The 27,759-nt window shown below is 51.8% G+C and overlaps 1 protein-coding gene across 1 annotated transcript in view; it reads right to left on the bottom strand.

Annotated features, from left to right (window-relative positions):
* LOC129714407 (adhesion G protein-coupled receptor E1-like) overlaps nt 1–27,759 on the bottom strand; it is a 33,667-nt gene that overhangs the window by 3,949 nt on the left and 1,959 nt on the right. The window contains exons 2-14 of the mRNA XM_055663988.1: nt 26,798–26,947; nt 24,462–24,581; nt 21,602–21,681; nt 19,794–19,907; nt 17,316–17,466; nt 15,212–15,337; nt 13,035–13,225; nt 11,500–11,664; nt 8,619–8,825; nt 6,666–6,901; nt 4,962–5,028; nt 2,773–2,864; nt 706–874 (exon numbers count right to left, since the gene is read on the bottom strand). Coding sequence (XP_055519963.1) covers nt 706–874; nt 2,773–2,864; nt 4,962–5,028; nt 6,666–6,901; nt 8,619–8,825; nt 11,500–11,664; nt 13,035–13,225; nt 15,212–15,337; nt 17,316–17,466; nt 19,794–19,907; nt 21,602–21,681; nt 24,462–24,581; nt 26,798–26,947 — 1,868 coding nt within the window. The remainder of the gene's footprint in view (nt 1–705; nt 875–2,772; nt 2,865–4,961; nt 5,029–6,665; nt 6,902–8,618; nt 8,826–11,499; nt 11,665–13,034; nt 13,226–15,211; nt 15,338–17,315; nt 17,467–19,793; nt 19,908–21,601; nt 21,682–24,461; nt 24,582–26,797; nt 26,948–27,759) is intronic.

The raw sequence follows: 27,759 nt of genomic DNA, 5'->3' as shown, positions 1-27,759 counted from the left end.
GATGTGGAGGGGAAGGAGGAGGGGGAGGGGGAGGGGGGGGGGGGAGGAGGGGGAGAGAGGGGGGGAGGGGCGGGGGGATGGAGGGAGGAGGTGCTAGAGAGGGAGGAGGGGTGGGCAGAGAGGGAGGAGGAGGGGAGACAGGGGGGGGAGGGGGGAGACAGGGGGGGGGAGACAGGGGGGGGGAGGGGAGGGGGGGGAGAGAGGGGGGGAGATGAAGGGAAGGTGGAGTGAGTGGGGATGGGGGTTGTAGTGTGGGAGGGGCTATGGGGAGGGAGGGAGAGGGAGGGAGGGAGGAGTGGAGTGAGTGGGGGTGGGGGTTGTAGTGCGGGGGAGGGGCTATGAGGGAGAGGGAGGGAGGGAGGAGTGGGTGAGTGGGGGTGGGGGGTTGTAGTGCGGAGGGGGCTATGAGGGAGAGGGAGGGAGGGAGGGATGGAGTGGAGTGAGTGGGGGTGGGGTTCAGGAGACGTGGAGATGGAGCGGGGGTTGAGGTAGGGATGGACTGAGTGTTGGGGGGGAGGGGAGGAGGGGGGGGGGGGTGAGGGGGGGGGGGGGGGAGGGCGGGGGGGGAGGGGGGGGGGGGGGGAGGTGGTGGAGGGGGTGAAGGGGGGGGGGGGGGGGGGGGGGGGAGGGGAGGGGGGGGGGGGGGGGGGGGGGGGTGAGCGGGGACCTTGCACGGAGCCGGGCGGCAGGTGGGACGGACTGTACCTGTGGGTTGAAGACACAGAGGATGAGGAAGATGATCGCCCCCTGCAGGCTGTGGATGATGGTGAACATGTAGGTCAGCGCGGTGGTGGAGTCCTGGAAGTGGAAGAGGCTGAGGATCCAGGTACAGCCCAGCACCAGGCACTGGGCGATGGCCTTCAACGTCAGCATCCTGTGGGAGGATCAGGGAGATAGGGTCAAGTGTGGCCATCGCTCCTGCCCACATCTTTAAGGTGCAGGGGAAAAGATAGACTCTGGACTCTGGGTCTCGATTCCCTGGAGCGCAGGAGGACGAGGGGTGATCTTATAGAGGGGAATAGATCATGAGGGGAATAGATCGGGTAGATGCACAGAGTCTCTTGCCCAGAGTTAGGGAATCGAGGACCTGAGGATATTTCGTTGAGTAATACAGCGCGGAAACAGGCCCTTCGGCCCATCGGGTCCAGACCGACCAGCGATCACCCGTTCACACATTATCCCACTTTCCACACCACTGCCGACACACTTGTGACAATTTACAGAGGGCACATTATCTAACAAATGTACAACTCCTCCCCTTCTGTCGTGGGGTAGACTGACTCCCCTCCCCCCCCCCCCCCCCCCCCCCCCTTCGAGCCAGCACCGCCATTCAAAGTGATCATGGCTGATCATCCCCAAACAGTACCCCGTTCCTGCCTTCTCTCCATATCCCTGACTCCGCTATTTTTAAGAGCCCTATCAAGTTCTCTATTGAACGCATCCAGAGAACCTGCCTCCACCGCCCTCTGAGGGAGAGAATTCCACAGACTCACCACTCTCTGTGAGAAAAAGTGTTTCCTCGTCTCTGTTCTAAATGGCTTATTCCTTATTCTTAAACTGTGTGGCCCCTGGTTCTGGACTCCCCCAACATCGGGAACATGTTTCCTGCCTCTAGTGTGTCCAAGCCCTTAATAATCTTATATGTTTCAATGAGATCCCCTCTCATCCTTCAAAACTCCAGAATGTACAAGCCCAGCTGCTCCATTCTCTCAGCATATGACAGTCCCGCCATCATAGAAACATAGAAACATAGAAACATAGAAATTAGGTGCAGGAATAGGCCATTCGGCCCTTCGAGCCTGCACCGCCATTCAATATGATCATGGCTGATCATCCAACTCAGTATCCCGTACCTGCCTTCTCTCCATACCCTCCGATCCCCTTAGCCACAAGGGCCACATCTAACTCCCTCTTAAATATAGCCAATGAACTGGCCTCGACTACCCTCTGCGGCAGAGAGTTCCAGAGATTCACCACTCTCTGTGTGAAAAAAAGTTCTTCTCATCTCGGTTTTAAAGGATTTCCCCCTTATCCTTAAGCTGTGACCCCTTGTCCTGGACTTCCCCAACATCGGGAGCAATCTTCCTGCATCTAGCCTGTCCAACCCCTTAAGAATTTTGTAAGTTTCTATAAGATCCCCTCTCAATCTCCTAAATTCTAGAGAGTATAAACCAAGTCTATCCAGTCTTTCTTCATAAGACAGTCCTGACATCCCAGGAATCAGCCTGGTGAACCTTCTCTGTACTCCCTCTATGGCAATAATGTCCTTCCTCAGATTTGGAGACCAAGACTTTACGCAATACTCCAGGTGTGGTCTCACCAAGACCCTGTACAATTGCAGTAGAACCTCTCTGCTCCTATACTCAAATCCTTTTGCTATGAAAGCTAACATACCATTCGCTTTCTTTACTGCCTGCTGCACCTGCATGCCTACCTTCAATGACTGGTGTACCATGACACCCAGGTCTCGCTGCATCTCCCCTTTTCCTAGTCGGCCACCATTTAGATAATAGACTAAACTTTCCTGTTTTTGCCACCAAAATGGATAACCTCACATCCCGGGAATTAACCTTGTAAACCTACGCTGGGCTCCCTCATTTAGCTCTGAGGACTCAGGGGATCAATGGATACGAAGAGAAGGCAGGAACGGGATACTGATTGGGGATGATCAGCCATGATCACATTGAATGGTGGTGCTGGCTCGAAGGGCCGAATGGCCTACTCCTGCACCAATGTTCTATGTTCCTATCTGTTCTGGGTAATTCCACCCACCTCGTGTCCTTGATCTTTGTAACCTGCGTGTTGAGCCGCGTGACCTGTTGTCTCAGCATCCCGAGCGTCACGATGAACAGAACCGTGTTAAACTGCGGAGACAACAAGGATACATGTGTGTGATAACAATACAGGCCGCCATTAGCAGAACCGTGATTAGTCTATCTGGACCCTCACACTCACCACCGATGTGTTTATCATTAGTTTTAGTTTAGAGATACAGCGCGGAAACAGGCCCTTCGGCCCACCGAGTCTGCACCAACCAGCGATCCCCGCACACTAACAAACTTTTACAATGGACAATAGGTGCAGGACCAGGCCATTCGGCCCTCAGAGCCAGCACTGCCATTCAATGTGATCATGGCTGATCATCCCCAATCAGTACCCCGTTCCTGCCTTCTCCCCATATCCCCTGACTCCGCTATCTTTAAGAGCCCTAGCTAGCTCTCTCTTGAAAGTATCCAGAGAACCTGCCTCCACCGCCCTTTGAGGCAGAAAATTCCACAGACTCACCACTCTCTGTGAGAAAAAGTGTTTCCTCATCTCCGTTCTAAATGGCTTTCCCCTTATTCTTAAACTGTGTGGCCCCTGGTTCTGGACTCCCCCAACATTAGTGCGGGTGTCAGGGGTTATGGGGAGAAGGCAGGAGAATGGGGTTAGGAGGGATAGATAGATCAGCCATGATTGGAGTAGACTTGATGGGCCGAATGGCCTAATAGTACTCCCATGGCTGATGGACCCTCCACTGTTGCGTGCAGTGTGTGGTGTGTTGAGCTGTACGGAACATCAAGCGAGGGACTGCCAGTGTAGAATTGAAGCGTAGCTCAGTGAGGAAGTGTCGCGACTAATCTGTGTGATCTTGCAGCTTCCCCGTTATACATTCCACATCCTCCCCGGCAAGCGGTGAACTCTGCTCCCATCCTGCCAGCAATCACATCAACAAACACACTGGCCCTGCATCCAAGTTTCATAGAAACATAGAAAATAGGTGCAGGAGAAGGCCATTCAGCCCTTTGAGCCAGCACCGCCATTCATTGTGATCATGGCTGATCGTCCCCAATCAATAACCCGTGCCTGCCTTCTCCCCATATCCCCTGACTCCACTAGCCCCTAGAGCTCCAACTAACTCTCTCTTAAATCCATCCAGTGATTTGGCCTCCACTGCCCTCTGCGGCAGGGAATTCCACAAATTCACAACTCACTGGATAAAAAAGATTTTTGTCACCTCAGTCTTAAATGGCCTCCCCTTTATCCTAAGACTGTGGCCCCTGGTTCTGGACTCGCCCCACATTGGGAACATTTTTCCTGCATCTAGCTTGTCCAGTCCTTTTATAATTTTATATGTTTCTACAAGATCCCCCCTCATCCTTCTAAACTCCAGTGAATACAAGCCCAGTCTTTTCAATCTTTCCTCATATGACAGTCCCGCCATCCCAGGGATCAATCTCGTGAACCTACGCTGCACTGCCTCAATCACAAGGATGTCCTTCCTCAAATTCGGAGACCAAAACTCCACACAATACTGCAGATGTGGTCTCACCAGAGCCCTAACACAAAACCTGACACAAGCTTTTTGTTTCCTGACACAAAAAGCTGGAGTAACTCAGCGGGACAGGCAGCATCTCTGGAGAGAAGGAATGGGTGACGTTTCGAGTCGAGACCCTTCTTCAGACTGGTTATGGATAAGAGAAAGGAGAGATATAGACGATGATGTGGAGAGATAAAGTACAACAAATTAAATATATGCCAAAAAGTAACTAGATATCTGATGGTAGACAAAAATGCTGGAGAAACTCAGCAGGTGAGGCAGCATCTATGGAGTGAAGGAATAGGTGATGTTTCGGGTCAAGACCCTTCTTCAGACTGATGTGGGGGCGGGAAGAAGAAAGGAAGAGGTGGAGACAGTGGGCTGTGGGAGAGCTGGGAAGGGGAGGGGAAAGAGGGAGAAAGCAGGGACTACCTGAAATTGGAGAAGTCAATGTTCATGCCGCTGGGGTGTAAACTACCCAAGCGAAATATGAGGTGCTGCTCCTCCAATTTACGGTGGGACTCACTCTGGCCATGGAGGAGGCCCAGGACAGAAAGGTCGGATTTGGAATAGGAGGGGAAGTTGAAGTGCTGAGCCACCGGGAGATCAGGTTGGTTGCGAACCGAGCGGAGATGTCTTAGATATGTGATGGTATAGTTACCAGAACGATGGCACAGACGGGGCCAATGAAACTCCAGATAAGTCCTTTATCAATTGACAACCAGCAGCTGAAGAGAAAAAAGGAAGTGTTATGTTACACAAGAAACACAGGAGCAGCCTGTGGCCCTTCGAGTCTGTCCCTGTCACATCATATGATCATGGGTGATCTTTGAGATAGTTGTACAGGACGTTGGTGAGGCCACACAGAGTATTGTGTTCAATTCTGGTCACCCTGACATCGGAAACATGTGGTGAAGCTGGAAAGAGTGAAGGGAAGATTTACAAGGATGTTGTCGACATTTGAGGGGCTGGGAGGTCCTGATTCTCTCCTGTACAACTCTAGGCCTCCAAGCTGCTGCCTGTTTTTTCTTCTTCAACCAAGGAGCTTTCATTGAAATAATCTCAAGTTATGAAGTACAGGAAAGATCAAAACCGCCCAGCAGTTTGCAAACATCGATCATCAATCGTCGAATGGCAACATTATCATCCCTAACGATGATGCTGTCAGGGAGGGGCCCGTTGTCGGGGAGGGGCCCGTTGTCGGGGAGGGGCCCGTTGTCGGGGAGGGGCCTATTGTCGGGGAGGGGCCCACTGTCGGGGAGGGGCCGTTGTCGGGGGGGGGGGGGGGGGGGAGGGGGGCCTGCTGTCGGGGAGGGGCCCCCGCTGTCGGGGAGGGGCCTGTTGTCGGGGAGGGGGCCCACTGTCGGGGAGGGGCCTGTTTGTCGGGGAGGGGCCCACTGTCGGGGAGGGCCCACTGTCGGGGAGGGGCCTATTGTCGGGGGAGGGGCCCACTGTCGGGGAGGGGCCTATTGTCGGGGAGGGGCCCACTGTCACTGTCGGGGAGGGGCCCGTTGTCGGGGAGGGGCCCACTGTCGGGGAGGGGCCTATTGGGAGGGGCCCACTGTCGGGGAGGGGCCCCGTTGTCGGGGAGGGGCCCGTTGTCGGGGAGGGGCCCACTGTCGGGGAGGGGCCCGCTGTCGGGGAGGGGCCTATTGTCGGGGAGGGGCCCACTGTCGGGGAGGGGCCTATTGTCGGGGAGGGGCCCACTGTCGGGGAGGGGCCTATTGTCGGGGAGGGGCCTATTCGGGGAGGGGGGAGGGGGCCCGCTGTCGGGGAGCGGGGAGGGGCTGTGTCGGGGAGGGGCCCGTTGTCGGGGAGGGGCCCGTTGTCGGGGGGGGGGGCCCACTGTCGGGGAGGGGGCCCGTATTGTCGGGGAGGGGCCCCCTGTTGTCGGGGAGGGGCCCACTGTCGGGGAGGGGAGGGCCCCGCTGTCGGGGAGGGGCCCAGCTGTCGGGGAGGGGCCCGCTGTCGGGGAGGGAGGGCCAGCTGTCGGGGAGGGGCCCACTGTCGGGTGTTGTCGGGGAGGGGCCTGCTGTCGGGGAGGGGCCTAGGGGCCTATTGTCGGGGAGGGCCCCTGCTGTCGAGGGGGGGAGGGGCCTATTGTCGGGGAGGGGCCCTATTGTCGGGGAGGGGCCAGCTGTCAGGGAGGGGCCTGTTGTCGGGGAGGGGCCCACTGTCGGGGAGGGCCTGCTGTCGGGGAGGGGCCTGCTGTCGGGGGGGGGGGGGCAAAGGGGGGGAAAGGGGACCTGGAGTGGAATACTTTGTCACTTTGTCGATGCCCTTTATATGGCGACTGTTTGCATACCTTGAGTAACACTATGACTCGTCACGTATGACAATGAAGTTACCACTCCGTCATACTTACTGCTGGCGTGATCCGTAGCCGCCGGGGTATGTTGCCGCGGACACGACCACGATGATGGCGGGCAGCCCGTAGCTGAAGGGGTACATGAAGCAGCGCAGAGCCCGGTGGGCACCCGCCGCGTTGATGCGCTGAAGGTTCCTCACCATCACATGTAGGTGGAGGCCCTCCACGCACATCCACGCCAACGCCACCAGGAACAGGTAGTGTAGGCAGCCGGCTACTACACCACACAGGGCCTGTAACACAGGGTGATGTCAACACCAGTACCATCCCCACACACACACACACACACACACACACACACACACACACATGCACGCGCACACACACACACACACACACACACACACACTCCCACACCCCCACACACAGACACACACACACACACACACGCACACACACGCACACACACACGCACACACACACACACACACACACACACACAGACAGACACACACACACACACACACACACACACACACACACACACACACACACACACACACACACACACACACACACACACACACACACACAGACCACACACACACACACACACACACACACACACACACACACACACACACACACACACACACACACACACCACCCCACACACACACACACACACACACCACACACACACCACCACCACACACAGACACACGCACACACACACGCACATGCACACACAGACGCCCACCACCCCGCTCAGCCTATGCGGAAAGCGGAGAGCGTTGGAGGTGGGGAAAATGCTGGAGGATTATGTGCTGTATGTGACGGCTGGTAGAGTGAGAGGTGAGGACTAGGGGGGACTCTGTGCCTGTTGCGACTGGGGGAGGGGAGGGGGAGGGAGCTGCGGTGACACGAGTGAGGGCCTCATCTATGAACACCCGTTCCTTAAGGAATGAGGACATCTCAGATGTCCTGGTATGGATAACCTCATCTTGGGCGCTGATGCGATGTGGACAGAGGAATTGGGAGTAGGGGGTCGTCCTTGCAGGAAGCATGTTGGAAAGTAGAGTCTAGATAGCTGTGGGAGTCATTACAGTAGGTTTATAATGGATGTCAATTGATAGTCTATCTCCTGTAGGTAGACAAAAATGCTGGTGAAACTCAGCGGGTGAGGCAGCATATATGGAGCGAAGGAATAGGCAACGTTTCGGGTCGAGACCCTTCTTCCGACTGTGATGGAGACGGTGAAATCAAGAAATGGTCGGGAGATGTCGGAGATAAGGGGGGACCCCATTTAAAACGTACTGAATAGTAAAAGGCTTGGATAGAGTGGATGTGGAGAGGATGTTTCCACTAGTGGGAGAGTCTAGGACCAGAGGTGGGATCCCTCAGAATTAAAGGACGTTATTTTAGGAAGGAGATGTGGTGAATCTGTGGAATTCTCTGCCACAGAAGGTAGTCGAGGCCAGTTCATTGGCTATATTTAAGAGGGAGTTAGATGTGGCTCTTGTGGCTAAAGGGATCAGGGGGTATGGAGAGAAGGCAGATACAGGATACTGCGTTGGATGATCAGCCATGATCATATTGAATGGCGGTGCAGGCTCGAAGGGCCGAATGGCCTACTCCTGCACCTATTTTCTATGTTTCTATGTTTCTATGAGATGAGGAAGAATCAGTGGGTGGTGAATCTGTGGAATTCTTTGCTACAGAAGGCTGTGGAGGCCGTCAGTGGATATGTTTGAAGGCAGAGATAGATAGATACTTGATTAGTACGGGTGTCAGGGGTTATGGGGAGAAGGCAGGAGAATGGGGTTAGGAGGAGGAGATAGATCAGCCATGATTGAATAGACTTGATGGGCCGAATGGTTTAATTCTGCTGCTATCACTTATGACATGACAGTCTGGGATGGTCCAAGTGAAGTTGAGGGTGGAAACTGGTGGTGAAGTGGGTGAGTTTAGGGTTTGTGCAGGAGGTAGCAGTAGTCCGCAGCCACTCACCTTGTTGGTGGTCCTCTCAACCCCAAGAAGGAAGAGGAGCTCCCCCAGGAACATGGTGATGCACAGGTTGATGTGGATGGTGACGTGCAGGTTCCTTTTCTGCACACAGCATAGGAAGGTGGTTACAGCCAGGGCCAGGCACACCAGCGAGGTGATGAGCCCAACCAGAGTGATCAGCGTGAGGGTCCCGTCCTGGTCAGACCACCCCTGGCACACAGACACAAAGCACACGGGACATTAGTTACAACAAAGCCCCCTTCCCCCAACCCACCGCACCAGTGTCGTTTATTGTCACCGAGGTACAGGGGAACGCTTATGTTATGTTGCCTGCGTGCTATCCAGGCAGCGGAAAGACAACACGGACATTACATTACATACCATGGGGAGCAGTTAGACCACAATGTCTGTGCCGAACATTGTGCCAAGAACAGCCATTACCGATTATTAATTTATTGTATTACAATAGACAATAGGTGCAGGAGTAGGCCATTCGGCCCTTGGAGCTAGCACCGCCATTCAATGTGATCAGCCATGATTGAGGATAATCAGCCATTGTACAGGGTCTTGGTGAGACCACACCTGGAGTATTGCGTACAGTTTTGGTCTCCAAATCTGAGGATGGACATTATTGCCATAGAGGGAGTGCAGAGACGGTTCACCAGACTGATTCCTGGGATGTCAGGACTGTCTTATGAAGAAAGACTGGATAGACTTGGTTTATACTCTCTAGAATTTAGAAGATTGAGAAGGGATCTTATAGAAACTTACAAAATTCTTAAGGGGTTGGACAGGAAGATTGTTCCCAATGTTAGGGAAGTCCAGGACAAGGGGTCACAGCTTAAGGATAAAGGGAAAATCCTTTAAAACCGAGATGAGAAGAACTTTTTTCACACAGAGAGTGGTGAATCTCTGGAACTCTCTGCCACAGAGGGTAGTTGAGGCCAGTTCATTGGCTATATTTAAGAGGGAGTTAGATGTGGCCCTTGTGGCTAAGGGGATCAGGGGGTATGGAGAGAAGGCAAGTACGGGATACTGAGTTGGATGATCAGCCATGATCATATTGAATGGCGGTGCAGGCTCGAAGGGCCGAATGGCCTACTCCTGCACCTAATTTCTATGTTTCTATGTTTCTATGTTTCTATGATCACATTGAATGGCGGTGCTGGATCGAAGGTATAAATGGCCTACTCCTGCACCTATTGTCTATTGTTTATTTAAGAAACAGTTAGACAGGTACGTGGATAGGGCGGGTTTGGATGGATGTTTATGTTAACTTTTATGCGGTTGTGTGTCTTGTTGCATTTCGCTTACTATGGCTGTATGGGAACTCAAATTCCACTGTACCTTGGTACACAGAAATGCTGGAGAAACTCAGCAGGTGCAGCAGCTCTGGAGCGAAGGAAATAGGCAACGTTTCGGGTCCTTCAGACTGTTGTACTGTACCTTCACTGGTACATGTGCCAATAAACTGACTTTGAAACAATGTGAATGGGTGATCGATGGGCGGTGTGGTTTTGATGGGCCGAAGGGCATGTTTCTCCACTGTATCTCTAAACTAAAGTGGTAAAAGATCTTGGTAGCAATGTTTGTCTAATCTGACTGACAGGAAACAACTTTAATTTAGTTTAAAGATACTGCAGGGAAACAGGCCCTTCGGCCCACCGAGTACTTGCTGACCAGTGATCCCCGTACACTAACACTATCCTACACACACTGGGGGCAATTTACAATTTTACCAAAGCCAATTAACCTACAACCCTGCATGTCTTTGGAGTGTGGGAGGAAACCGGAGCACCCGGAGAAAACCCACGCAGGTCACGGGGAGAACGTACAAACTCCATACAGACAGCACCCGTAGTCAGGATCGAACCTGGGTCCCTGGTGCAGTAAGGCAGCAACTTTATCGCTGTGCCACCGTGCCACAGTCTCTGAATCCTTCTCTCTCATTTGCTCTCTATCTGTCTGTCTCTGTCCCTCTCTCTCTCTCTTTGTCTCTCTCCTTCTATCTCTCTGTCTTTCTCGCTCTAGAAGGGAGATCTGATAGAAGTAGATACAATTATGAGAGGGTCGGGTAGAGTCAGAACCCTTGTCCCAGGATGAGAATATCAAACACTAGAGGGCGTAGCTTTAAGGTGAGAGGGGGTAATGTTTAACAGAGTTGTGCGGGGCAAGTTTTATACCCAGAGGGTGTTGGGTGCTGGAACGTGCTGCCATGGAACATGGTGGTGGTGGTGGAGGAGGTAGGTGCGATAGTGGCGTTCAGGAGATTTATGGATAGGTACATGGATATGCAGGGAATGGAGGGATACGGAGAGGATATGGAAGGATATGATGAGGTAGGGAGGGGATATGAAGGGGAGATGGAGGGGATATGGAGGGGATATGAAGGGGATATGAAGGGGATATGGAGGGGATACGAAGAGATAGGGAGGGGATATGAGGGAGGAGATGATATGAAGAGATAGGGTGGGGATATGGAGGGGATTTGAAGGGGATATGGAGGGGATATGAAGGGGAAATGAAGGGGATATGAAGATAGGGAGAGGATATGGAGGGGATATGGAGGGGATATGGAGGGGATATGGAGGGGATATGGAGGGGATATGGAGGGGATATGGAGGGGATATGGAGGGGATATGGAGGGGATATGAAGGGGATATGGAGGGAATATGGAGGGGATATGAAGGGGATATGGAGGGATATGAGGGATATGGAGGTAGTGGTGGGATGGATGGATGGGATGAGAGTGGTGGGAGCCTGGAATGCGTTGCCAGGCGTGGTGGTGGATGCAGATACGATAGCGCAGTTGAAGAACGTTTTGGATTGGCGCAGGGTTGGGTAGGATCCCGCGTTGCTGGAGACGGTTTGCCGGTGGGGTTACCTTGCTGTTAGCGATGAGCAGAGCGAAGCTGGAGAGGTGCTGGCAGCCACAGGTCGTGTGTGTGCCGTTGGACTGAATGACTTCGCACCCCTCCGGTGACCAGTGGCTTGAAGACGGCGAATGGTTCCAGTAAACACAAAATATCCGCCAGTCACTCAGTGACCCCTGCACCAAACACAGGTCACAACAGCAACCGTTACATAAATGTCACCCTCAGCTTCCCTGCACTTTTATCAACTCCAAGATCTGAGGAAGGACATTATTGCCATAGAGGGAGTGCAGAGATGTTTAACCAGACTGATTCCTGGAATGTCAGGACTGTCTTATGAAGAAAGACTGGATAGACTTGGTTTATACTCTCTAGAATTTAGAAGATTGAGGGGGGATCTTATAGAAACTTACAAATTCTTAAGGGGTTGGACAGGCTAGATGCAGGAAGATTGCTCCCGATGTTGGGGAAGTCCAAGACAAGGGGTCACAGCTTAAGGATAAGGGGGAAATCCTTTAAAACCGAGATGAGAAGAACTTTTTTCACACAGAGAGTGGTGAATCTCTGGAACTCTCTGCCACAGAGGGTAGTCGAGGCCAGTTCATTGGCTATATTTAAGAGGGAGTTAGATGTGGCCCTTGTGGCTAAGGGGATCAGAGGGCATGGAGAGAAGGCAGGTACAGGATACTGAGTTGGATGATCAGCCATGATCATATTGAATGGCGGTGCAGGCTCGAAGGGCCGAATGGCCTACTCCTGCACCTAATTTCTATGTTTCTATGTTGCTAAGATAATCAATTCCATTATTATAATGGATATATTCAAGAGAGTGTTAGAAACATAGAAAATAGGTGCAGGAGTAGAGGCCATTCGGCCCTTCGAGCCAGCACTGCCATTCAATGTGATCATGACTGATCATCCCCAATCAGTACCCCATTCCTACCTTCTCCCCATATACTCTGACTTCGCTATTTTTAAGAGCCCTATCTAGCTCTCTCTTGAAAGCATCCAGAGAACCGGCCTCCACCGCCCTCTGTGAAAAAAAGTGTTTCCTCGTTCCAGCCTTCTCCCCATATCCTGAGCCATGATCATATTGAAGGGCCGAATGGCCAACTCCTGCACCTATTTTCTATGTTTCTATAAAAAATAATATTTTACAAACCAAACCAGTTGTAACGCATCCAGCAGCATAACACCAAATCACCCAATTATCTAATCACTGAAGTTTCGTAACTACATTGCCATCCATATTAAGGACACATTCCACCCCCCGCGGTGCCCAGCAGTTCCCGGAAATCCCCATGGTGCCCGTGGACTGCGCATAGACCCTCTCTAACCCACCCGGGCGCAGATGTAACCCCGGGTCGGGCAGAGCCCTCTTCCCCCTGGCACCGTGACTCATGGATGGCCAGCTTGGCCAGGCCCAGGAGCAACCCAACCAGGACATCTTCAGCCCCCCTACCCTCTCCCCTATGCACGGCATGTCCAAAGATGCGCAGGGTGGGTGCAAAGAGCAGCCAGAATGCACGGAGCCATCTGTACCCACCTGGGTCTGTGACGTGTGACTCAGGGTGATGTTGACGCCGTTCCGCAGCTGGCGATGGCGGCGGTTGCCGATGACGACGGAGACGACAGAGGAGGTGAGGAGGTGGGGCCGGCGTTGACCCTCGGTGACAAACTCCCCCTTCTGTAGAGAACGCAGGTCCGTGTAGGACAAGAACACCACCACTGATGCACCTGGAGGGGGAGAGGAGAGGTCAGTGAGGGTGGGGACACAGACACATCATGAGGGTGGGGGAGACCACAGTGGGGAGGAGGGGGAGGACAAGATAGCACAGTGGGTCTGTGCATCCACCACCCGTTGTACAAAAATAGGCCGGGACCCTCCTTTAGACCGATCAGGCTGAAGCTGGGTCTCGAACCGAATCACCACCTATCCATGTTCCCCAGAGATACTGCCTGAGTTACTCCAGCATTTTGTGTCTTTCCTGGGAAGTTCATGATCCCTGTTTTGACGAGTTCATCAATTTGTGGTGCAGATGAAGAGGGATTTTTTTCAACAAGGGGCAGGTATCTTCAGAGACCAGAGAACTGGGAGGCTGAAGCATAGAGTCATAGTCAAAGAGTCGTACACGGTGGAACCAGGCCCTTCTGCCCAACTTGACCATGCTAACCAACGTGCCCCATGTACACTAATCCCACCTGCCTGCATTTGACCCATATCCCTCGAAACTAGAATGTTTACTAGAATGTTGCCTGGGTTTCAACAACTAAGTTACAGAGATAGGTTGAATAAGTTAGGTCTTTATTCTCTGGAGCGCAGAAGGTTAAGGGGGGACTTGATAGAGGTCTTTAAAATGATGAGAGGGATAGACAGAGTTGATGTGGACAAGCTTTTCCATTTGAGAATAGGGAAGATTCAAACAAGAGGACATGACTTCAGAATTAAGGGGCAGAAGTTTAGGGGTAATATGAGGGGGAACTTCTTTACTCAGAGAGTGGTAGTGGTGTGGAATGAGCTTCCAGTGGAAGTGGTGGAGGCAGGTTCATGGGTATCATTTAAAAATAAATTGGATAGGCATATGGATGAGAAGGGAATGGAGGGTTATTCCTGGAGGAATATTTATGGAGGGTTATCCCACAATACCTCTACTCTGATCAAGAAGGCTCATCAGCGTCTCTTCTTCCTGAGGAGACTGAAGAAGGTCCATCTGTCTCCTCAGATCCTGGTGAACTTCTACCGCTGCACCATCGAGAGCATCCTTACCAACTGCATCACAGTATGGTATGGCAACTGCTCTGTCTCCGACCGGAAGGCATTGCAGAGGGTGGTGAAAATTGCCCAACGCATCACCGGTTCCACGCTCCCCTCCATTGAGTCTGTCCAAAGCAAGCGTTGTCTGCGGAGGGCGCTCAGCATCGCCAAGGACTGCTCTCACCCCAACCATGGACTGTTGACCCTCCTACCATCCGGGAGGCGCTACAGGTCTCTCCGTTGCCGAACCAGCAGGTCGAGGAACAGCTTCTTTCCGGCCGCTGTCACTCTACTAAACAACGTACCTCGGTGACTGCCAATCACCCCCCCCCCCGGACACTTATTTTATTTTTTTTAATTCAAATCGTTTGCTATGTCGCTCTTCAAGGGAGATGCTAAATGCATTTCGTTGTCTCTGTACTGTACACTGACAATGACAATTAAAATTGAATCTGAATCTGAATCTGAATCTTATGGTATGAGTGCAGGCAGGTGGGATTAAGGGAAAAAAAGTTGTTCGCACGGACTTGTAGGGCCGAGATGGCCTGTTTCCGTGCTGTAATTGTTATATGGTTATATGTTAGATGGAAACCTGACCTATCCAAACCTGTCTTAAGGTCTGTCCCACCAGCATGCGACTGCATGCGGCAAGAGCGACCAAACCGGAAGCGGGGGCCGCGCGGAGGTCAAGTGGGTGATGTGAAGTTCGCGCGTGACGTACGATGTCGAGGCGGTGCGTACGGCCTCAATGCAGCTGCAGGCCAGCAGGCCGTTGCCGCCCGGAATTTTTAAACACGGTCAGTTTTTCGGAGCCCCGCGCGATGTCGGGACCAGCTCCGCACAACTCCATACGGCTCCGGCGATCGAAGTGGAACCGGCCCCGCGAGGCCGTACGGCTCAAGCGACCACGTTATGTCGCGCTTGCCGCATGCAGTCGCATGCTCGTGGGACACGCCCTTTAGTCTCACCTGTTTGTTGCTCCTCAGTCACAGTCTTCATGTAAACATCCAGAGTGTCGTTCTTTGCTCGTAGCGTTAACCTCTCGTGTGCCGAGAACATCCGGTTGGTCACATCAATGACCCGCACATCGAGATCTAGGGTCCAAGAGAAACGAGTGCACTTTAGTTTAGTTTGTTTTAGTTTAGAGATACAGCACAAAAACAGGCCCTTTGGCCCACTGAGTCCGTGCCAACCAGCAGTCCCCGCACACTGGCACTATCCTACACACACACACACACTAGGGACAAGTTTTACATTTACACCAAGCCATTTAACCGACAAACCTGTACGTCTTTGGAGTGTGGGAGGAAACAGAAGATCTCGGAGGAAAACCCACAGGTCACAGGGAGAACGTGCAAACTCCGTACAGACAGCACCCGTGGTTGGGATGGAACTCGGGCCATTGGCGCTGTGAGGCAGCAACTCTACCGCTGCACCACCATCAAGTCAGGTCAAGTCAAGAGAGTTTATTGTCATGTGTCCCAGATAGGACAATGACATTCTTGTTTGCTGCATCACAACAGGATATTGTAGACATAAATACAGAACAGATCAGTGTGTCCATATACCATCAAATATATATATACACACACAAATAAACAGATAAAGTGCAATAGGCTGTTATAGTTCAGAGTTTGTTTGAAGTTGTGTTTCATAGCCTGATGGCTGTGGGGAAGTAGCTATTCCTGAACCTGGATGTTGCAGATTTCAGGCTCCTGTACCTTTTACCTGAAGGTAGTGGGGAGATGAGTGTGTGGCCAGGATGGTGTGGGTCCTTGATCATGCTGCCAGCCTTTTTGAGGCAACGACTGCGATAGATCCCCTCGATGGTAGGTAGGTCAGAGCCGATGATGGACTGGGCAGTGTTTACAACTTCTTGCAGCCTTTTCCACTCCTGGACGTTCAAGTTGCCGAACCAAGCCACGATGCAACCGGGCCTCCCCTGATAGAAAGCCAACCTCAATCCCAAGGGGATGGTATCAACAGATGGTGGTGAATGTGGCAGACCATTCATGCACAGCAAGATCCCAGAAGTCACCCTGGTGTGGCGTTGTTAGTTGGGGGCTCACTGTTGGCCTGTAACTCTGTAATGGGGCTGTCCCACTGTACGAGCTAATTCAAGGGATCTCCCAAGTGTCCCCTGATTCGAACTCGGAGATTTACGGTAATGGCCGCTCGTCGGTACTCGGGGCTCTCGTGGACATTTTTCAACATGTTGAAAAATATTCAAGAGTCTTCACGAGTTTACTGCGTTTCCCGAGTACCTGCCGTTAGCGTTACGAGCCACTTAGAGACGTCCCGAGCTACGACGTACCCGCTACGTACATTCTACGCGCTTACCACGAGTTTGATTTTTTTAAAACTGGGGAGAGCTCTTGAATTACCTCGTACAGTGGGACAGCCCCTTAACTCTGACAAGATGAGATTAAGTTATAAACATAACGGGTGGCACGGTGGCGCAGCGGTAGAGTTGCTGCCTCACAGCGCCAGAGACTCGGGTTCGATCCTGACTATGGGTGCTGTCTGTACGGAGTTTGCATGTTCTCCCCGTGACCTGCATGGGATTTCTCCAAGATCTCCAGTTTCCTCCAATGTTCCAAAGGCATGCGGGTTTGTAGGTTAATTGGCTTCTGTAAATTGTCCCTAGTGTGTGGGATAGAACTAGTGTTTGGGGTAATCGATGCTCGGCGTGGACTCGATGGGCTGAGTGGCCTGCTATCTCTAAAGCCTAAATTGTTCCTAGTGTGTGGGATAGAACTAGTGTTTGGGGTAATCGATGCTCAGCATGGACTCGATGGGCTGAATGGCCTGTTATCTCTAAAGCCTAAATTGTCCCTAGTGTGTGGGATAGAACCAACAATGTGCGGTGTCTCTAAACCAAACTAAACTGATCGTCCAGTGAAAGTCACAGTCTGAAGAAGGGTGTAGACCCGAAACGTCACCCATTCCTTCTCTCCAGCGATGCCGCCTGTCCCGCTGAGTTACTCCAGCATTGTTGGTCTATGATCGTGCAGTGGAGATGAGCTGCCCACCCCGGTGGTAAATGCTGCAGTGTCTGTGTGTAGACCCTACCCAAGTGGGCACTGGAGATGGCTTTGAGCTGTTGAGTAGGTGAGGCCAATGCAGCCAACGTGGCAAAGTTCTCCATGGCGCCCAGGAACACCGTCGCCGACTCCACCCCCGAACCGTCGGCAACAAACTTGTTCCCAAACGACGTCACATCCTGTGGGTGAGAGACAGTTGTTGATTAAATGTCATAATGGCGGCACGGTGGCGCAGCGGTAGAGTTGCTGCCCTACAGCGCCGGAGACCCAGGTTCCATCCTGACCACAACAGACAATAGACAACAGGTGCAGGACTAGGCCATTCGACCCTTCGAGCCAGCACCGCCATTCAATGTGATCATGGCTGATCATCCCCAATCAGTACCCCGTTCCTGCCTTCTCCCCATATCCCCTGACTCCGCTATCTTTAAGAGCCCCATCCAGCTCTCTCTTGAAAGTATCCAGAGAAACGGCCTCCATCGCCCTCTGAGGCAGAGAATTCCACAGACTCACCACTCTCTGTGTGAAAAAGTGTTTCCTCATCTCCGTTCTAAATGGCTTACCCCTTATTCTTAAACTGTTTGGCCCCTGGTTCTGGATTACGGGCGCTGTCCGTACGGAGTTTGTACGTTCTCCCCGTGACCTGAGTAGGTTTTCTCCGAGATCTTCGGTTTCCTCCCACACTCCAAAGACGTACAGGTTTGTAGGTTAGTTGGCTTGGTGTAAATGTGTAAATTGTCCCTAGTGTGTGTGGGGTAGTATGAATGTGTGGGGATCGCTGGTCGGCACGGACTCGGAAGGCCGAAGGCCCTGTTTCCGAGCTGTATCTTTCTCCCTGTATCTGAATAAGGTCATATGTAATAGAAGCAGTATTAGGCCATTCGGCCCATCAAGTCTCCTCCGCCATTCAATCATGGCCAACCCCATTCTCCTGCCTTGTCCCCATAACCTCTGACACCCGAACTAATCACGAATCGATCAATCTCTGCCCTAAAAAATATCCACTTGACTTGACTTGACTTGACTCGATCAACCTCAACGGGCCCAGCAGAACGCTGTCTCCGTGAAGCTGCCCGTGTTTTGGACATCGCATCCCCAGGTGTGGTTCCAGCAGGTCGGGGCCTAGTTCCACGTTTGACGCATCGCAGCCGTAGACACCCGGTACTACAATGCGGCCGACACGTTGGCTCAGGAGACGACCGCTCGCCTGGTCTCTTACCTACACACGCCGCTGGATCAGGACAAATACGAGGGCCTGAAAGCGCTGCTCTTGTGGACCTTTGGGCTCAGCCCTGGGACCGCGCAGCGCGGCTCATACACACGGGCGACCTCGCCAATCGCAAGCCATCGGCGCTACTGAGCGAGATGCTCATGTTAGCGTGTGGGGTTGGCACGGACTTGGCGGGCCGAAGGGACTGTTTCCGCGCTGTATCTCTAAACTAAACTAAACCAAACCATACATAACTCATGTCAAACTCAAGTCAAACTCAAGTACGATGGGTGGAGCAAAGGGGAAGATACAGAGTGCAGGATATAGTTCTCAGCATTGTAGCGCATCAGTTCCACAGACAAAGTCCAATGTCCACAATCGGGTGGAGGTGAATCGAAAATTCTTTCTTAGGCCCCCCCCCCCCCCGATCCATAGGCTGACCATGGGTGTCTCCAGGGTTGGAGGACACCTGTGCGTGACTTTGTTTAACGTGGGGAGACTGGTGCACAGACAGCCACCCCACGGTCCTTGACAGATCTGGGTCAGGATCCAGTGGCATGGAGTCCAAGACGACCGGAGACCCTTTTCTGCTGCAGCCTTCATCCGCCTTCCCAGCCGTTGTGACGTTAGCTCCACTAAGGTCAGCCATTGTCCTCCGCCTGTTCCACCGTTGAGGTCTTGGTTGGATTGCTCTTTGACAGAGACCTCCCCCTCGACCTTACCGCCATGGGTGGCCCTACCAGGAGCGTAGCTCCAGACGGCATCGCTCTCAGGATCTCAAGTCCACACAAGCTTCTCCACCCCGACAAGGTCACAATCCATGGTGAAGTGAATGGGACAGTACCCTCGCTTATGGAAGGGCCATTCAGAAGCCTGATAACATAGAAACATAGAAAATTGGTGCAGCAGTAGGCCATTCGGCCCTTTGAGCCTGCACCGCCATTCAATATGATCATGGCTGATCATCCAACTCAGTATCCTGTTCCTGCCTTCTCTCCATACCCCCTGATCCCATTAGCCACAAGGGCCACATCTAACTCCCTCTTAAATATAGCCAATGAACTGTGGCCTCAACTACCTTCTGTGGCAGAGAATTCCAGAGATTCACCACTCTCTGTGTGAAAAATGTTTTTCTCATCTCGGTCCTAAACGATTTCCCCCTTATCCTTAAACTGTGACCCCTAGTTCTGGAGGGGTGACAGAAGGGAAGAAGCTGTTCCTGAACTAAACATAAACTAAAGCTCAGAGCCTGCACCGAAGGCCCAGGAAAGGTGGAGCAACAGTTCAGAAACTCACCTTCAAAGTGACGGAGGTTTGAGACTTTTGGCGGTATTCCCCTTTTTGTTCACACATCCTCCTGGCAAACGCAAGCGTGGAGTTGATCAGGGAACAGAATTGATCGGCTGGTGGCTTCAGGACAGAAAGAAAAGGAATAGGTATCATCAAATTTAGATTTCGGACGATTCGGGCTAAAAGCAGGAAAATGGGACCAGCTTAGCATGATGGCATGATGGTCGGCAAAGACGAGTTGTGACTCTATGATTCAATATCCATGGCGGCTTTGATCTATGGATCATCACTTTAGTTTAGTTCAGTTTACATGTAGCTCATGTGTACCGAGGTACAGTGAAAAGCTGTTTGTTGCGTGCTAACCAGTCAGCGGAAAGACAATACATGATTACAATCGAGCCGTCCACAGTGTACAGATGCATGATAAGGGAATAACGTTTAGTGCAAGGTAAAGTCAGCAAAGTCCAATCAAAGATAGTCCTAGGGTCCCCGATGAGGTAGATAGTAGTTCAGCACCGCTCTCTGGTTGTGGTAGGATGGCTCAGTTGCCTGATAACAGCTGGGAAGTATCTGTCCCTGAATCTGGAGGTGTGCGTTTTCACACTTAAGTATGTCTTGCCTGAGGGGCAAGAGGGAGTGGCCGGGGTGAGACTGGTCCTTGATTTTGCTGCTGGCCTTGCCGAGGCAGCGTGAGGTGTAGATGGAGCCCTGTCTGGAAGGATAGGATAAGTAAGATTCAGATTCAGATTCAGATTCAATTTTAATTGTCATTGTCAGTGTACAGTACAGAGACAACAAAATGCATTTAGCATAAATTTGAATAATTCAAATTAGCAAATTTGAATAAATAATAATAAGTGTCCGGGGGGGGGGTGGTGATTGGCAGTCACCGAGACTTTCAACCTCTGTATTTCTCACTGGATGGAAAACATGAAGCGTTTTTTATACTTGAATTACTACAGTGAATGCTTCCCGCTGCTCGCTCACTGACAATGGGAGGGAGGTTGGTGTGTGTGATGGTCTGGGCTGCGTCCACAGCTCTCTGCAATTGCTTGCGGTCTTGGATGGAGCAGTTCCCAAACCGAGCTGTGATGCATTGCGATAAAATGCAGGAGAGAGTGGGATTGACAGAGAGAAGGCAGGGGAATGGCGTTGAGAGGGGAAAATAGATCAACTAGGGTGGCACGGTGGCGCAGCGGTAGAGCTGCTGCCTCACAGTGCCGGAGACCCAGGTTCCTTCCTGACTACGGGCGCTGTATGTTCTCCCCGTGACACGCGTGGGTTTTCTCCGGGTGCTCCGGTTTCCTCCCACACGTACAGATTTGCAGGTTAATCGGCTTCTGTTCAATTGTATAGAGTGTGTAGAGTGTGTAGGATAGTGTTAGTGTGTGGGGATCGCTGGTTGGAGTGTGTAGAGTGTGGGGTAGGATAGTGTTAGTGTGTGGGGATCGCTGGTTGGTATGGACTTGGTGGGCCGAAGGGCCTGTTTCCATGCTGTATCTCTAAAGTCTAATGTAAAGGCATCCTGTGCGGACAATGGGATTGACAAGGGTGGTGGGGAGACTTGTACGTGTAATTTTACTGATTACTTTACTTTAGAGATACAGCGCAGAAACAGGCCCTTATGCCTACCTAGTCTGCACCGACCAGCGATCCCCGAACACTAACACTATCCTACACACACTAGGGACAATTTACACATACACCAAGCCAATTCACCTACGCAGGTCACGGGGAGAACGTGCAAACTCCGTACAGACAGCACCCATGGTCAGGATGGAATTTCTGGCGTTGAAGGTCCGTGAATAAAGTACCTGCTGGAGTCGCTTGGTGAAACAGTTGTCGATGATGGATTGGTTCTTCAGCAGGTTGGACAGGCAATGCACAAACGGGCCTGTGGGATGTAGAAGGTGAACATTTCAATCAGGATATTGGAATAGCTTCAGAACCACACGTGGGTGAACTGGGAATGCTTCTGTCATCCGTACATCACCTATGTCTGCTCATTCTTTCTCCCTCCCTCCCTTCCCCCACTCTCTCCCTCTCTCTCCTTCTCTCCCTCCCATGCTGCCTCCTTCCCTCCCTCTCTCCCGCCCTTTCTCCCTCCCTCCCTCCTCCTTCCCGCCATCCCTTCCTCTCCGCTCTCCCTCCCACCTCCCCTCCTCCCACCTCCCCCTCTCTCTCCCTCTCTCTCTCTCACTCCCTCTCTCTCTCTCGCTCTCTCTCTCTCTCTCTCTCTCTCTCTCTCTCTCTCTCTCTCTCTCTCTCTCTCTCCCTCTCTCTCTCTCTCTCTCTCTCCTCTCCCTCTCTCTCTCTCCCTCTCTCTCTCTCTCCCTCTCTCTCCCCTCTCTCTCTCTCTCTCTCTCTCTCTCTCTCTCTCTCTCTCTCTCTCTCTCCTCTCTCTATCTCTCTCTCTCCTCTCTCCTCTCTCTCTCTCTCTCTCTCTCTCTCTCTCTCTCTCTCTCTCTCTCTCTCTCTCTCTCTCTCTCTCTCTCTCTCTCTCTCTCTCTCTCCTCTCTCTCCCTCTCACTCCATCCCTCCCTCACTCCCTCTCTCTCCTTCTCTCCCTCCATCTCTCCCTACCTACTTCCCTCCCAGTCTCGGGAACGTTCTGATTAGTTTAGAGATACAGCACGGAACCAGGCCCTTCGGCCCACTGAGTCCATGCCGGCCATCGATCACCCGTTCACACTAGTTCTATGTTATCCCACTTTCCCATCCACCCTCTCCACCCAGAGGGGCAATCTACAGAGGGACAATTCATCTACAAACCCGCACATCTTCAGGAAGCATGGGAAACTGGTGCACCCGGTGGAAACCCACGCGGGCACAGGGAGAACATGCAAACTCCACACAGACAGCACCCGAGGTCGGGATCAAACCCAGATCTCCAGTGTTGTGAGGTAGCGGCTCTAGCAGCTGCGCCACCGTGCCATCTTCTTCAATGAAGACATACATGGAGTAAGTAGCCCTTTCCTTCTCTCCAGAGATGCTGCCTGCCCCGCTGAGTTACTCCAGCATTTTGTGTCTACCTTCAGTGTAAACCCATGGAGTAGCTATTCAACTCCTCTGCCGTTCCCTCCCCTTATAACCTCTCTGCCTGCAAGGGTCCCTGAGTCCCCTCGCTGTGAGCCACTGGTCCATTACTGACGGGGGAATGTTCTGCTGTGTGTGAATTATTTTCCCATTGTCCATCCTTGATGATGCTGGGATCTCTCCATCCCTCCCCATCCTAGTTCTCCGACCAGTCTGACTGTCCCCTGAATTAGCTTCTACCTGTGCAAGCTTCATTGCCACCAACGACACTAGCGGAGCCTATCTTGCCACTCACACACAGAAACACACACATACCGTTCCCCCACAACACTGATTAAACCAAAGATCATAGAATGCATATGGTCCAGAGACCTTTCATTGTGCATTATCACCATTTTATACGAGGTTTCCCTTAAAAAATCTTTTTTTTTTAAAGAACCACCTTATTTATTATAAACAAAGATAATAATGGTCTATCATAGAAGGCTAAAATAGACCAAGATAAACTGCAAAATTCAATGGACTGACGTGGCATAATGGGGATTGGGGGTCTTATTCCTAAAATGGTGGAAGTGATGTTCCGTTGCGTACAACACATCAGCCCATTGGATTACGTAGGAGTGGTCTATCTTGCTCCTCTAGTATCTTTGGTTGCCACCTTCCCCGAGCTAACTCTGATCTTTTCTACATTATCCTTGAACTTCATCCCCTATGATGTCTCCTTTTCACACCTTACCCTCCCATATCCCTGTGTCTTCCCCTCCCCTGACACTCAGTCTGAAGAAGGGTCTCGACCCGAAACCTCACCCATTCCTTCTCTCCAGAGATGCTGCCTGTCCTGCTGAGTTACTCCAGCATTTTGTGTCTATCCAGTCACGGTCATGGAGTGGAAACAGGCCCTTTGGCCCAACTTGTTCACACTGGCCAAGGTGTCCCAGCTATACAAGTCCCACCTGCCCGCGTTTGATCCATATCCCTCCAAACCTGTCCTATCCATGTACCTGTCTAACCGTTTCTTAAACGTTGCGATAGTCCCAGCCTCAACTACCTCCTCTGGCAGCTTGTTCCATACACCCACCACCCTCTGTGTGTGGAAAAGTTACCCCTCAGATTCCAAATCTTTCCCCCTTCACCTTAAACCTATGTCTTTTTGTCCTTGATTCCCCTACTCTGGACAAGAGACTCTGTGTGTCTACCCGATCTATTCCTCTCATGATTTTATACACCTCTATAAGATCACCCCTCATCCTATAAGAGCAGCACCTCATATTCCGCTTGGGCAGTCTGCACCCTAGCGGCATAAACATTGACTTCTCCAATTTCCGGTAGCCCTTGCTGTCTCCTCCCCTTCTCAGCTCTTCCTCAGCCCTCGGGCTCCTCCTCTTCCTTTCTCCTTCTTTCCCCTCTCCCCCCCCCCCCCCCCCCCCACCCCAGACCCTACATCAGTCTGAAGAAGGGTTTCGGCCCGAAAGGTCGCCTATTTCCTTCGCTCCATAGATGCTGCTGCACCCGCTGAGTTTCCCCAGCATTTTTGTCACCCCTCATCCTCCTGCACTCCAGGGAATAGAGTCCCAGAGTTCAGAGTCTATCTTCAGTGTAAACCAGCATCTGCAGTTATCTTCCTGCACACGTCCTTACTGAGAGTTGTCCGGAGATGGCTGGTCATGGGCTGTGTCGTTTGAGAACATAAGAAGGTTCCTTCAGCATTGATGCAGACGCCATGGGGACCACAGGGCTGTTGCAAACACTCATCGACATCTGCAGGGGGTGGGAGACACCATCATAGAACGTAGAACAGCATAGACACTAAAAGCTGGGGTAGGACAAGTTTAGTTATGGACCAAGCGCAGGCAAGTGGGACTAGGGTCGCTTGGACATTGTTGGGCCGGGATGGTTAAGTTGGGCCGAAGGGCCTGTTTCCACTCTATAGCTCAGCGGGACAGGCAGCATCTCTGGAGAGAAGGAATGGGTGACGTTTCGGGTCGAGACCCTTCTTCAGATTGAGCGTCGGGGAAGAGGTCGAGACCTGAAACGTCACCCGTTCCTTCTCTCCAGAGATGCTGCCTGTCCCGCTGAGTTACTCCAGCGTTTTGTGTCTCTCTTTGATTTCAACCAGCATCTTTCTGTAGTTCTTTCCTACTCATAGAACAGTACAGCACAGAAAGAGGCCCTTTGGCTCACAATGTCGGTGCCGAACACGGTGCCAGGTTAAACAAATCTTCTGTTCCTGCACATAATCCATATCCCCCCATTCCCTACTTACCCAAGTGTCTATCTAAAAGTCTCTTAAACACCACTATGGTATCTACCTCCACCACCACCCCTGGCAGTGCGTTCCAGGCACCCACCACCCTCTGGGTACATAACTTTGCCTGCAAATCCCTTCTAAACTCACTCACAAAGCCGTCCTTTTAGGGAGTTAAGCTATTGGACCCCTCTGTACATCAATGGTCTTGTCATTAAGTTCATGTTGATAAGTTCCTGAGTGATAGGAGCAGAATTAGGCCATTCGGCCCATCAAGTCTACTCCGCCACTCAATCATAGCTGATCTATCAGGTGAGGCAGCATCTATGGAGAGAAGGAATAGGCGACGTTTTGGGTCGAGACCCTTCTTCAGACTGAAGGAGGTTCTCGACCGGAAACGTTGCCTATTCCTTCTCTCCATAGATACTGCCTCACCCGCTGAGTTTCTCCAGCAATTTTTGTCTACCTTTGATTGTTCCAGCATCTGCAGTTCTTTCTTAAACATGGCTGATCTATCTTTTCCTCTCAACCACATTCTCCTGCCTTCTCCCCATAGCCCCTGACACCCGTACTAATCAAGAATCTATCTAAAATATCCATTGACTTGGCCTCCACAGCCGTCTGTGGCAATGAATTCCACAGATTCACCACCCTCTGACTAAAGAAATTCCTCCTCATCTCCTTTCTAAAGGTACATCCTTTAATTCTGAGGCTGTGGCCTCTGGTCCTGGACTCTCCCACTAGTGGCAGCATCCTCTCCACATCCAACTATAGACTACCCCCTTATATTTGGCCTGCCAAAGTGCAACACCTCACACTTGTTCAGACTAAACTCCGTTTGCCATTCCTTTGCCCGTTTCTGATCTGTTTCATGCTGCACACTTTGACAGTCTTTCTCACTGCAACGCAACTCCTCCAATTCTGCTGCCGCCCACGAACTCCCCAACCGTCCCATCTATGTATACGTCTAACAAAAAAAACACATGATTAGTAAGGGCGTCTAAGGTTACGGGGAGAAGGCAGGAGAATGGTATTGAGAAGGGAAGATACATCAGCCATGATTGAATGGTCATAAGGTCATAATTGTTAGGTGGAATAAGGCCATTCGGCCCATCAAGTCTACTCCACCATTTAATCATGGCTGATCGATCTCTTCCTCCTAACCCCAAACTCCCGCCTGCTCCCCATAACCCCTGACACCCGTAGCAATCAAGAATCTATCTCTCTGCCTTGAATATATCCACTAACTTGGCCTCCACAGCCTTTTGTGGCAAAGAATTCCACAGATTCACCACCCTCTGACTAAAGAAATTCTTCCTCATCTCCTTCCTTTTATTCTGAGGCTGGGACCTCTAGTCCTAGACTCTCCCACTTTTCACGGCCTACAGAGGCTGCCTTAGCTCCACAGGCCCAGGAGAGGAGGTTGGGCCTACAGAGACCACAAGCCATGTTCAGGGCCACAAGGCATGGAGAGATGGCTAGGCCTACAGGGCCTGCCTCCGGCACACAGGCTCTGGAGATGAGGTTCGGCCTACAGAGGTTGACTTAGCTCCACAGGCCCAGGAGAGGAGGTTGGGCCTACAGAGGCCACAAGCCATGGAGAGATGGCTAGGCCTACAGGGCCTGCCTTCCGCACACAGGCTCTGGAGAGGAGGTTCGGCCTACAGAGGTTGACTTAGCTCCACAGGCCCAGGAGAGGAGTGAAGCTGGGTCTGGCTGGTCTCCTTACCTTGGCAGCCAGCGCCGTAACCAGTAAAGTTGGTCTTGCCGGACAGCCGGGCAAAGCCAGGGTGGCAGAGGCAGAAGAACCCTCCCGCGGTGTTGTGGCAACTGGCGTGGGGGCCACAGATGGTTCTAACGGTGTGACATTCATCGTAATCTGTAACGGGACAGTGGAGACCAACTCACAACAGATCTGATAATACTATACATATATACAGAATGATCTACAGCAGGACCCATCTACCTTGACCTACCTGATCTCCCGGATACCAAACACTTCAACCCCCCCCTCCCAACCCCGCACTGATCTTTCTGTCCTGGGCCTCCTCCATTGTCAGAGTGAGGCCCAGTGCAAATTGGGGGCCCAGCAGCATCTCATATTCTGCTTGGGCAGCTTCCAGCCCAGCAGTGTGATTCCTTCTCTCCGGAGATGCTGAGTTACTCCAGCTTTTTGTGTCTATTTTCCACTTAAACCAGCAGCTGCAGTTCCTTCCTACACAGAATGAATATTGATTTCTCCAACTTCAAGTAACCCTTGCTCTCCTCTCTCTCTCCTTCTCTCCCTCTTCCTAGTTCTCTGACCAGTCTGGCTGTCCCTCTGATTAAATGTGATCTCTGTATGTTTCGTTGTCACCTTAACCGAGCTAACAATGATCTATTCTATATTTTCCTTGAGCCTCATCCTCTTTGATGTCTCAATTTCACATCATGCATGTCCTTATCTCTGTGTCTCCCGGTCCCCTAACTCAGTCTGACTACAGTTAATTCACGAGATGGCGGGACTGTCATATGCTGGATCGGCTGGGCTTGCATACTCTGGAGTTTAGAAGGATTAGAAGGATATATTTATATAATGGTATATAATGGACACACTGATCTGTTTTGTAGTAAATGCCTACTATGTTCTGTCTGCTGAAACAAAGCAAGAATTTCATTGTCCTATCTGGGACACATGACAATAAACTCACT

The sequence above is a fragment of the Leucoraja erinacea genome, chromosome 39 (genome assembly GCF_028641065.1).
Source record: "Leucoraja erinacea ecotype New England chromosome 39, Leri_hhj_1, whole genome shotgun sequence".
NCBI classification, from domain to species: domain Eukaryota; kingdom Metazoa; phylum Chordata; class Chondrichthyes; order Rajiformes; family Rajidae; genus Leucoraja; species Leucoraja erinaceus.
This window is presented reverse-complemented; position numbering and strand designations above follow the sequence as displayed.